Source organism: Tyto alba, unplaced genomic scaffold (genome assembly GCF_018691265.1).
Source record: "Tyto alba isolate M040663 unplaced genomic scaffold, T.alba_DEE_v4.0 Super-Scaffold_45, whole genome shotgun sequence".
Lineage (NCBI taxonomy): Eukaryota > Metazoa > Chordata > Aves > Strigiformes > Tytonidae > Tyto > Tyto alba.
In genome coordinates, this window is record NW_024881321.1 from 30,141,069 (window position 1) to 30,153,727 (window position 12,659).

The 12,659-nt window shown below is 37.6% G+C and overlaps 1 protein-coding gene across 2 annotated transcripts in view; it reads left to right on the top strand.

The window, feature by feature from the left end:
* PCCA (propionyl-CoA carboxylase subunit alpha) overlaps positions 1–12,659 on the top strand; it is a 304,978-nt gene that overhangs the window by 95,235 nt on the left and 197,084 nt on the right. For both annotated transcript variants that reach the window (XM_042805848.1, XM_042805846.1), the window contains one exon: positions 5,198–5,276. In XM_042805848.1, the coding sequence (XP_042661782.1) occupies positions 5,198–5,276 (79 nt within the window). The remainder of the gene's footprint in view (positions 1–5,197; positions 5,277–12,659) is intronic.

The following is a 12,659-nucleotide window of genomic DNA, read 5'->3' on the forward strand; positions in this document are numbered from 1 at the left end:
AGAAGCTATTTTGGTTCATCACAGTACATCATTCAAAGGATGTATCTGCATTTGAAGCTTCTTTTACTGATTGAGCTACAAATACATCTCACCTGTGTCAAATGCTATGGCTGTGCTTTAAGTGCTAAATAGAAATTGGGACTTGCACTGTTGCAGATTTGCTTTTCTTCAATATAACACCTTTCCACTTTGAGTTTAAGTTGGGGTTTTTACCCTGCACTGGTTAACTGCCCTGAAATCCTTCAGTGTAGTCTTGGCTGCCTTTTAGGCTGACACAATTGAAGTCAGCATTTCTGGGGGTCAGCTTTTTTGTCTCTGTTGGGAAATCAAGTGATTACTGATCACTGTCACAGGAACAGAAACAAAAGGAAGAGGTTACCAACCAGATTGGAATATTCAGAGGAGAACTGTAAATAAAAATGGTTTTAGTCCTTAAAAAAGGCATACTGTTACGACTTTATTTCGGTTCAGTTTCATTTCAATAGTATTTCTTGCTCTTGTTTTTTAAAGATTTCCTGCAAGTTTTTTTAAGGCAGTTTTGATTAATGTAAGTCAGAATGCATTCAGTGGCTTCCTAGATACCCTTCAAAATGTATTTTTGCTTAATTTTCTTCTGAGTTCTGGTGTTCTGTTGACTGGTTCCTGTCTTTGATATCAGTAGCACTTTGGAGGTCATTGTATTAAGGCAGTCTTAAATCTGTAGATATTAAAGTCAGTTTCAGACAGCTGTGTGGTGGTTTATCTAGATGGCAAAGTCTTTATCCATTTTGATACAAAAAAAGTTTGTACTATGATGTCATGTGGTGGAAGAAAAATGTCCTTTCTAGCTTTTTCCCCACCCATCTTTCAACCAGTTGATCAGTTTGGTTAAGCTTCTGACTAATCATGACTACTGATCAGAATAAAACCCAATGGTTTGTAATTTCAAAGGATCTAAAATAGGATGAAATTGAAGTCCCTTATGTATATAATGCATTTGTCCTCCTATATAAGGCCTGTGATATGCAACCAAATACTTTCAGATTCTTTTTAATTTCACTTATCCAGAGCCTCAGTCTTCCAAGAATGCTTAGGTAATTATTAAAAAAAATTTCATTGTGGTTCAGCACTTAAAACTAAAACACTGTGCAGCATTCTTTTGCTGCCTGCATGTTTTCCTGCTATGTTCTGCTGTGTTCTCGCCAAAGATCCTGTAGTAGTGGAGTATGGCACTTCAGGGTTGAGACACTGCCTTTACCTGTTTCAGTGACTATTATTTATGGATACAAATTTTGTAACTGCGGGATTAAAATATACTTTTTACCCCTTGTTTGAGATGAGCTCTCCCAAGTTGTCAAGAGAGAATGTGACAGATAGTAGGCTAAATTAAGAATTGGAAGAAGTTCAGGTACAAATTGCTGTATAGGCTCCTTTCTTTAGCCTCTCTTCTCTGTTTGTCTGTGTGGACTGTTTTTCTCTTGTGATCCTTTCTATAGTGCTTAATCACGTTGGCTCTTTTTCCATGCTACTTTTAAGTCTGTTTGTAAGGTGTACATTAAGAGCTGCTGGCTTCTTGATTTCTGAAGCATTAATGAAACTCCAGAAAGTTTTACTCTTCAGTTTGAAAGGATTGAACAACTATGAAGTGCAGGCAGTTAAACTGAATGAAAGTCTATACAAAACTGAAGAGGTGAAAACCATGTTTTTTTCATGTTTCATTTGGCATGGGTTTCGTTAGTACTAGCTTTTCAGTAATGGAGGGTGGAAAAGAATCTGGTATTGCCACATGTATTATTGCTCAGTTTGATATTGCACAATGCATTCTGCAATGTCCTATCTTCACCTTTATAAAAATAGTTGAATGACATCTAAAACCATGGTGGCAAAGGGCGGGAACTAACAGCTGTGGGATACCAGAAGTTTGTTTACTCCTTTTACCATTCAGATTCTCAGAATAGTAACCGTCCTGGAAACAAAGCAGTCCTAACTTAATAGTACCTATTTAACAGCAAAAGTATGCCTGATGATCTTCAAATTTGACAGCTTTTTACCTTCTGGCCTTTTAAGATCTTCTTAGACCCATCCTTCAGGTGTGTCACAAGAATGTAAAACTATAGACAAGAGTAGTTTTTATTCTTACATGCCATTTTAGTTTCCTGTAAATTAGTATCTAATTTGAGGAAGGGATTGAAAACCTAACACCTACTCAAAAATGTGCCTGTTTTGTGAGACTCTTCATTGCTGTTGTTGTGGGTCTAAATGCCATTACAAATTGTTTGCATGCCTTTTCCTTGCTGCAACTAATCCAGTCAGTCCCTATAAGCATACTTCAACAATTTTGATTGCTGATGAATAGTGCAGAAGTGGTTAGAAGAATAATGAGTAACACATCCTGCTCCCAGAATCCCATACCCAATATGTATGCAAAACTTAGGTTCTACAAAGCCTTCCTTGCCTTAGCATACACCAGTCTTTGGTATTGGCCAACGAACCACTATTTAGCTTAGTTCAGTGCCCCAGAGAGCAAGTAGTGTGTAAAGGCATATTTGAGCAAAAGTTCAAGTGCCCTTATTTTCAGGGGACTGGCTAATTATTATCCTAACTTGTAGAGGTCTATTGCAAAGAATTTTTCCTTCTCAACCTAAAAATCTGTATGTATGTTTTCAAAACAGGTCTGTCTGAGATATTTTTTTTTAAAATTATTTTTAACTATATTGTGGCTCTCTTGAATCTTTAACTGCCTTGCATACAAGTGTGATTGACAAGTAATGATAAAATTTGGGAGTGGGGTGAGGTTGGGGGAAGTAAAGTGGTCCTACACTTCATGAGTGATACAAGTAACCCATGTATCCTGTCTGATAATTTAACCATGTGAGTTGTGGTATATGAACTTTTATATTCTGTAGCATATAAAGACTCACTAAGGCTCACTGCCAACTTGCCTATTTTGCTGTTGAAGTGAAAGAACAGTAAATTAGGACTAGACTCTGCTTACAGAATTAAAATCAGCAAGCCATTCAAGAGACTGATACTGTTAGACTGAAATTGTTAGAATAATTGTTGATGATTTTTTCAAGTACATGCAACACTGAATAAGATAGATTAGGCAATGGAAATTGCCACAGTGAGTTTGCCATAATAAGGATTAAAACAATGCGTATTTCAGAATTTCAGACTTGCAGCCTCTTGAGTTGGAGAGAGTCTCCAGATGGTGATAGTGTTGTCAGAGGTGTAAGTTTGCTAGTGTTACCCAGTTAAATCTCATTTCTTACATGAAAATGTGCCTTTCCTTTATTTCCAGATAGCCAGTGACTCACCTAGGAGCCTGGCAGTTGCCAGGGATCTGGAAAAGCACCTACAGAACAGATAAATGTAGATATTGTATATACTGCATTTAGTGAAAATGAGTTGAGCTTCACTGTTGGCTGCATGTAATGTAGAGTTATTTTGCACATGCCCTTTTATTGGGATTGTGGAGGCCTTGAAAATACTTAGTATAGCTCTGGATTGAACCTATTACTCCGTGACTTATCCCATACCCCTCTGTGGGCAGCATCAGATATTTCCTAGGAAAACCTAACAGACGCTTCAGCAAGCTTATTTGCATGGCTCTGTTTGGAATTACCCTTATACTTACTAACTAGAGATTACTTTAGACTCTAAAGCATGAAGATGTGTAGCCTTTTGGTCATCCCTGTCAATAGCAACTTGATTTATGCTCTACATACACTTATCTATTACCCTTCCACAGCTTTCAGCCACATGAATGCTCTCCTAGCATGGGGTTTCACAGTCTAATAACATGTTATGTTGGAAATTATTTTACGGATTTTTGCTGTTTCTTTGTTAATTTAATGTTCTCTTGTACTGTTGCTGTTTTCCCGCCTTCCAATCAACACTACTTATGCTTGTATCATAATTCTTTTTTTTTTTTTTTTTTTGTGTGTGTCCATTTCAGCCTTTTTACGCAAAAAGTTTTCCAGATCTTGCTGGTTTTAATTATCTTCTCCTGAACGTCCTTTCAGTTAAATGACTTCAGGGAGGAGGTAGACGTACTCTATTGCTGTCACTTGACAGAGCAAAAGTAGATCTACATTCCAGAAATCTGTAAATATTAGTTACATCTGTGACTTGACCATTTCTACTGGGAGCCATATTCAAATGTCCCTTTCTGTCCCCAGACCAAAGCTTTTTATAGAAAGTATCTTCAATTTGCAGGGACTGATGGACTCTTCTTGCCAGACAATATCAGCTGGTCTGATATTTGTCTTAATGTTATGATTTTTATTAAACATGCTGGAGACCAAGGCTTGAAGAATTTTCCACTATCCTAGAAACGTCAAAAACTTTCTAATCAGATCCTTAATTTTTAATTTTCTGTACATTCATGTGGACAAGAAGTGAAATTCACTGATAGGAATAAGAAATTGTTTTGGAAAGTTGTTTTGAATTAAAATATTGTACTACAAGATAAACAGTCATTACAAAATCTGCTTTTAAACTGCATACTTTGTTACTGTACTTTTCTAGCTTTTGGAAGACTAAGGTCCTGACCCATATTAAGGTATCTTTTTCTGAAAGTAAAATATTACCAGCTATGCACAGTGCTGTCAGGTTTATGCTGCTTACTTTTTCTTACTACTTGTCTATCTGGGGAAAACCCTTTTTTGTTATTAAAAAAAAAAGGAGGGGGGTAATAATATGTTTTCTGTGATACTTACTATTACATAATATTTGAGCAGCACAGCTTGAGGTGCTCTGTTATTTAAAATGTTCTGCACTGAAAGTGTTGATAAGGTACAGGATTGCTTAATGAATCTCTTGACTAATAATTTATGAAGATCTGCTTATTTTAGTAATTTTTTGACAAATTTTATGTATATAAGCTATAGATTATTCCAGCAGTAGTAGAGAAATGTGAACTTAAAAAGGTCAAATGCCTTTATTCATAAATCACTTCATTACTAGGGAATAATTCATTCAGTGCTTTTTTGGTATAAATGAAATGGAGAAGACAACCTTTCTTGGCTTCAGAAATCACTACACTGACAGCTAAGTCTTGAAAAGAAAAATTTCTCCTCTCCTCTCCCTCCAAACACAGTGTTTTAATAAACGAAGTTATTGTCTACTGGCATTATTGGACATGTGGTCAGTTGTCATGTTCCTCTGACCAACTGAACAAAGTTTGAACTTCTGTCTAATTGTTCCCCGCTGTTAGGCTACCCTGTCATGATCAAGGCCTCAGCAGGTGGTGGTGGGAAAGGCATGAGAATCGCTTGGGATGATGAAGAGACCAGGTGAGATGCTGTCCAAAAGCTTGCCTTGATGAATGCTGCAGTTACCAAAGTCCCATTAAGTCACTGTGAGCTGACAGTTGAGCAGATATGAAATGTTAGACAGGGAAATTGGATATTATTTGTTTTTTTCCCTTTCATATAGTGAGTGGTATACATTGGGAGTTTGCATGTGTCTATTTTGAAATTAATTTTTGGATAAACCTTACAAAACATGGTCCATTAATTTGAGTTAAAAAACAACACAACTGCTGTTAGTCCAATCTTAGTCTGTAAATTTAGACTGTAAATAACATTTTGCTGTATGCCTTTCAGAATGCTGATGTATTAATTGTGTTAGTAGAATATTTATTGGCTCTGATTCTCAAACATTAATGCATGCCATTAGTTCTGTTAAAGTTGATGAGAATGATTATTCATGTGTGGAAACACATACGGTGTTTTCAGAATGTGCTCTAATAAATCACATACTTCTGTGTTTAAAATATTTGTCCCAGCAAACTGTTGTGCTTTTGCCTGCTTGAAACAATGTTTGTTTAAACACACCAATATTTTAATGTCTCTTAATGGTTGATTGAATCCTAAACACTTCATGATGCTTTGTTATTGACTTGAAGTTTTACAATTCATTCTCTGCTGATATTCTGGCAGCGAGGAGCCTGGTTTCAATCCCATGTGCCACCGATATTATAGCAAAACATGTTTTGGGATTTTTCAAAGACTTGTAACAAAAAGCCTATTTTATCCAAAATTCGATAACCTCCTAAATGTTTTCCTTTCCACATGGAGAGAGCAGCACATATGCTGGAATCAACTCAAAGTACAACTCAAATTTTCATTAGTTTAATTTGGTCACCTGCATGATTTCCATGTCATATTTTTGTGTTCCCTATTAAATTTTGTTTGTCAAAACCGAAAAACTGAAAAAAGAAACAATGAATGGCTAGCACTTAAACTTTAGATTTAAAGAAAACATGGGGTACTTTTTGTACCTTGCTACCTCTAGACCATTTATATTCAAATCTAAATAGGAAAATAAGGTTTTGTGCATTAGAATGAAGATCTAGAATAACCTGCTTTCTTACAAGGATGCTTTGTTTCTGCTGCTTTAGAATGCAAAATTACTGCCTTGATCTTGTTCAGGCAGCAATTGCATCTGTTGGACTTGAAAGGAAAGCATTCATTTCTTGTTTTGCCCAGAAAGGAGCAAAGGAGCTTGATTAAAGTAACTGTTTAAAAATTGAAAACTGGATCTAAAATCATGATTGCTGATTTGGTTTGGAGAAAAGTTATGATTACTGTTTAGGAAGTCACCTGATAGAGCTGATTGGTATCAACAGGAACTAGCTAGGGATGTTCTTTTTTTATACATTTGCATACAAAATTAATTTATTGATAGTACTTTGACCCAGTGATATTTAATGATATTAGTTTGAGATGCTTGCCTTGTTTGTGGAAAGCGTTTGAAGTACCATTCAGCTCATTATTTGCCAGTGGTGTCCTTATCATAATCCTTTTGGTTAGTTATGCAGGCCTTTTCTTTTCAGTGTAATTTTACAGAGTAATAACCAAAAGGTGCTAAGACAAAGAACACCTAAACTGAGTCACAGATCAACACTGGTTACTGATCTTATATCAAGGAAAAATGCATTTATGGGTAGACAGTAATGAAGGCAAAATTAAGTTGGCAAAGTACTTATTGCAGGAAGATAAAAGTGAGATTAAGAGATCTGAAGATAGCAATAGATTTACTTTGCATTTATATATGAAGTAGAACATTTGGGTTTGTCTTAGAGTCTGTCTTGAAGAAATATCTATGAAGTTGTACGATTTGTTGTACATGTCCATTATTTGTATTATGGAGCTGAGGTTGTTCCTTTTATATGTCTGAAGAACATTTGACTGAGTGTTTTGAAGGTGACTCAACTTGTTACTGACAAAACAATGTTTGTGATAGCTTTGATATCACATAGAAAGTTGTTGACCTTAGATATTGTCTTGCTGCATCCAAATCAATGTAATCCCAAAAATAAACTAATTTTCAGCTGTTGACAGACTCTGAAAAGCAAGTATCTGAATGATCTTTTGTATTTCAGGGTTCATAGATGCAAGATGAGTGTGAAGAATTGTTGATAATATTTTGATTTGTAAACTTACTTACTTTGGCTTTGTCACATGGTATTAATTCCAAATGTATTTGAAAAGAAAGAAGACTTTATATAAACTAATTCTTTTTGAAACATACTTTTGGATTTTCAGGATAGTTGAAAATTTTTCTTGTCTCAACTGGCCATGCATAATATTAAAAGAAGGCTTAAATGTATTGTGGCATGAAATGGAAATGGAAAAACCTATCTGAATAACTTAATTGCTACTGTTACAGAATTATTGGCTTTGTTAACTTACTGATGCTTCATCTTTCACGTCTCTTAAGTATCCCAAATGATGAAAATTTTGTTAGATCCTCTAAATATTATTATATTATTCCAGCTATAGCTAAGATTTCTTGAACTTTCAGCTAGTATTTCTAACTAGAGATACTAGAATAGTTTTACCACAGTTAGAATTATTTTTTTTTCCTTGAAATAGCTCTTCATGTGCACGTGACTGCTGAAGGCTGCCGTGTTGCCCCCTGCCTCTTTAACTGGCTAGGGCTGTTGTATTTCTTTAGATACTAATCCCTCTTAACTCTCACCTCTATTTTTTCCAAATTTCAGTCAAGTTTTAGTGTGGAATTTTGTGTATAAGTTCAAGCCAGTAACTTCCATCTGACATGAAAATAACCCTATCTTCACTCTAATGTAATCCCTAGTCAGTTGTCTTGGTTTGGATAAATAGTATTTAGAATGCCTTTTCTTCACATAATAGATACCCGCTTGAAATTATACTGAAAATTAAGTGCAGGTTTCCAAAGAGATTTACAACTTTGTAGGTTCTTCAAAGCCTGAGAAAGTTCTGTATGTATCTAAAAGTATTTCTGTCCTAGTGTAGTTGATCATCCCAGCTCTGGTCTTGTATATGAAGAGCCTCTGTGCTTGCATTCCAGAGAGCCTGTTCTGAAAGTGCTTGCCAGATATAGGCAACATGAAGTTCATTATGAAGTACCACAAAACATGACTAGGTTAGGTGTCTGAATATCTAGAAATTTTCTGTATCATTCTTTCTTCGACTGTGGAGAAACTGAATGCTCTGTTGCTTTCAATATGCTTATAACTAAGTCTTTAGGCTTCATAGCTTCAAATGGTCTGCTGGCAGCTCTGAAAAGGAATTCACTTGAGGACCCTATCCTCTCCAAAGAACAGATTTAATATTTCTGGCAGAGATTGTTATGGATCTTTACACAATGGCATGTACATTTGGTATCAGAGGTCTTCATACAGCAGCTACTGGCCCTTGTTTTAAACTCTGTGGATTTGCAGATAAAAATTAGTTTCTCTAATAGTTTTGGCTGCAAACGTGATAACCTCTAAGTTGGAAATTTGTACTGAATTATCTTCTAATAATTCCCATTCGAGATCTTCGGAGCTTTGTGCTAGTCTTCCCCCCACCCCTCCCACTTGTCTCAACTTCTGTAATTCTTTCTAGATATTGAAATCTTGGATGCGTAGTGAGTATCTGTTTTGAAAGTTTTCAACAAGGCAGCTTCTGGCAACAGATACTTAAATGAAAGATTTTGCCTTTTAACTTATATTAACAGGAAAATATAAATTGTCCTGTTACTTAAATTTTTTTCTTTGTGTTTTTGCCAGTTTTATGAACTTAAGTCAAACATCTGCTCTCAAATTCCAAGAGCCCCTTAATTCTCTTCTGTGGTCCTGTGGTACCATGCTGTGTTTACTTCCACTGTTCCACAGTTGTTGCTTTTCATTGGGATGGTACAATAGGATATGTGGGAGAATTACTAGCAAATTTGCTTTTGTAATCTACAATAATTTTCCCACCTTCCTTTAGAAACATCTGTTGATTTTTTTTCCCTGATATTGTAATTCTCCAATGTCTCTGAAGGAATGAACAGTGGAACTGGAAGAAGTCAAAGTGGAATGATATGTAACAAATCATTCCAAACCCTCACCTCCAAAGGCAAAGGAAATATGAAGTGTGCAGTATGAGAGGACAATGCTTTAAAAAACTGAACAGCATACCCTATTACAGGAGTGTACATTTAGTTTTATTACCTTCCCAAAGCAGTGCATTTGGCCTGTTGGACTGCTCTGCAAAAATGGGAGCATGGGTTTGGCATCCTTGGTCTGTCCTGCACAGGTACATGCTGTAGAAGTGTTCAGGTAAGGGGAAAGAGTCAACTGGCTGAATGAACAGTGTTTCCTAAAAACCTTTATTTTTCTTTTAAACTCAGATTTCCATACCAGCTATATATGTAAACATATGTAAAATGCTGTTACTAGATCGTTTTAGTTTTTTTAAATTTGGAGTCAAGCTGAAGCAACGGGTATTGGTTTTGTGTGTAAAATCAAACAGCATTTGAGTATTTATTGGTTACTTAACTTACCAGTCATGGTTTTAGAGTGATTCTACTGTACTAATGGTTATCAAACATCTGTTTTTAACTAGATGGCTTTTCTAATTCTGGCCTTGACAAGAAAAGACTATTTTTTCCTTTACTATTTCCTGATACTGGAAACCAAAATATTACATAATGACTGCAGTTAGTGTCTGGCTGCTTCCAAAGAAAGTGGTCATTTTAATTAAAGCGGCAATGCTGATCTTGGAGCTGGAAGCAGAAAGTTGGCATGGGCTGTCTCACTTCAGACAACCACAGGAAAGCTTGTGACAAGATCAATAAATGCTTTTGTACAATTTATACTTCAGTGTGAATAAATGTACTGTAGGGAGAGAGGGGAACCTTTAAAGACATCCTGTTCTTTCCCTTATAGAATCATGCATGTTTGAAGGGACCTAGGGACATCATCTCGTCCAGCTTCATCCTTGGAATAGGACCAACACTCAATTTGAAACTGATTGCTTAGAGCTTTGCCCAGTTGGGTCTTGCTTTGAGATTCCACAGCTTCTCTAAACAGCCTGCCCCATTTCTCAGTTCATTCCAATATTTTTTTTCCCTTTTTTTTTTTTTTTTTTTTTTTCTGTACAACCAGTTGGAAACTCCCCACTTCAGTTTATGGCCACGGTCTCATTTTTCTGCTATGCACCGCAATAAGGAGCTTTGCTCCACTGTTTTAGTAAACTCCTCTTTAAGTACTGGAAGGCTGCTATTAGATGTCCACTGAAGCCTTGTTGTCTTTCAGGTTCAACAGGCCTAGCAGACTGTGGTGGTCCTGGTGTACTCTCACCATCTTTTTTGAGCTTATCAACATCTTTAAGTATTAGGAGTGTCCAAAACTGGATGCAGTATTTCAGATGTGGTCTAAGAGGTGCTGTGTAAAGGTGAATAATTGCTGCTTTTGATCTGCTGTCTGTGCTGTGGTTGATACAGCCCAGCATTCAATTAGCCTTCATTACTGTAGGGTGCACTGCTCGCATCACAGCCTGTTATCCACCAGGACCTCCAAGTCATCTTAAGCAGCCAGTCAGTACTGATGTAGGGGCAGGGCGGGTAGGCGCTGTTAGGTACAGGACTGCACATTCTTGTGGAAATTCATAAGATGCTTGTGAGCCCATTCCTTCAGACTGTCTAGGTGTCTCTGAAATGCAGTCATGCTCTTGAGTGTATTGACCATGCTAAAACAGGGTCATCCACAGACCGGTGGTGGTGCATTCCAACTCCATGATAAAGAGGTTAAACTGGTTCCAGAATAATAGATTCCTGGGGAAATTCCCTTGTATTGGATTCCAGGAAGAGGATGAACTGCTAACTTTAAGCCCAAATATCTACCCATCTAGTTGTGCACCTATGTAGACTGTAACATTCTGCCTTGGAAAGAATCATGCTGTGGGAGACCATTAAGGTCTCCTGTTTGTTAAAGTTAAGGGAGGCAATACCTACTGTTGTCCTGTAATTCATAGGTGTAGTAATAAAAGACAAGCAGATTGATCAAGCATGGTACTACTGGTGAATTCAGTCTTCTCTCAGTCACTTCCTTATGTGTCTAGAAATAACTTTAAGGCGATCTTGCTCTATGACTCTTTCCCAGAAATGAAGTGAGGCTGACTACCTTCTAGTTCTTCTGATTCTTTCATGCTTTTCTCAAAGTTGAGTTCAATGTTTGTCTTCTTCCAGTCATCAGGAATCTCTCCTGACCTCCAAAGCCTTTCAAAGATGACAGAGCAGTTTCACAATGACATCAACTACCTCTCTTAGCGTCCCATCTGGTCTTATTGACTTGTATGAGTTGTTTTCTCAAGAGATCCTTGATTCCATCCTCTTCTGCTACTTATAACTCATCTTCTTCAGCCTATCTAATAACTCTGTTGAGAAGTTGTCCCAAACATCCATCAGAAACCTCCCAATTTGCTTGTGATTGTCAGTGTTGCTTTTCCAACAGTTGTCAGGAAGGTTAGTTTCCTGTTTCAAAAAAAACCCACAACCCCCACACAAAACCAACCCAACAACAGACACCTCCCCTTCCTCCACTCCTCCCCCCCAGCCCCTCAACTGCTAACAAACCAAAAAACCCACCCCTCCCACTGCCAAACAACCCACAGCCCAAAAATCCCAAAACAAAACCACAAAAACACTCAAGGTCTTGGAGACTTTGAGTTGCCTCAAAGAATTTGTCCGCTTTCAGCTTGAGCAGATGAACTGTTACCAAATTTGCATTGTAGTATTACCCCATTGGCCCCTTCCTTGTTCCAGCCCTTCCACTCTTCACCTCTTGCCCTTTCCCCAGAAGAGATCCATGTCTTTCACCTGCCCTTTAATAAAAAGGACAAGCCTATCCTACTGTCTGTCTTAAAGATAAGGTAGTCATTCATTGCAGCACTGCAGTTCTGTGACCTGTCCCACCATGTCAGCTGTTCTGAGGATGTCGCAGTTCTGTGTCTGCATGCAGTCTCCAGCTCCTGTTTGTTTGCTTGGCCACATGCCTTTATGTACAGCTGCTTGAGCTGGACCTCTTGTGACTTTTTTTTTTGTTTGTTTTTTGTTTTTCCCCTTGATGCTTCTAGGCTTTGACTAGTGTGCGGCTCCCACCAGCATGACCCACGCTGCCCCTGAGGAGAGGCAGTGGTGTTCCCTGCCTGCCTTAGGCATGGGCTGTGGTGGCCTTTCAGCCCCAAAACCCAACCTTCAAGTCTTCAAGTCCAGCTTGGATCAAGGCATCTGATGGGTGATAGGTACTCCTGCAGCTGGGGCTGTGGAGTCATGGTCTGTGACTCCATGGGGCCATACCATTAACAGTGCTCTAGCTTACCGGCTCCATGCCAGTGTGTGTCTCCAGGTGCTCACCTGGGGTGTGAATCATCCTTACAGCA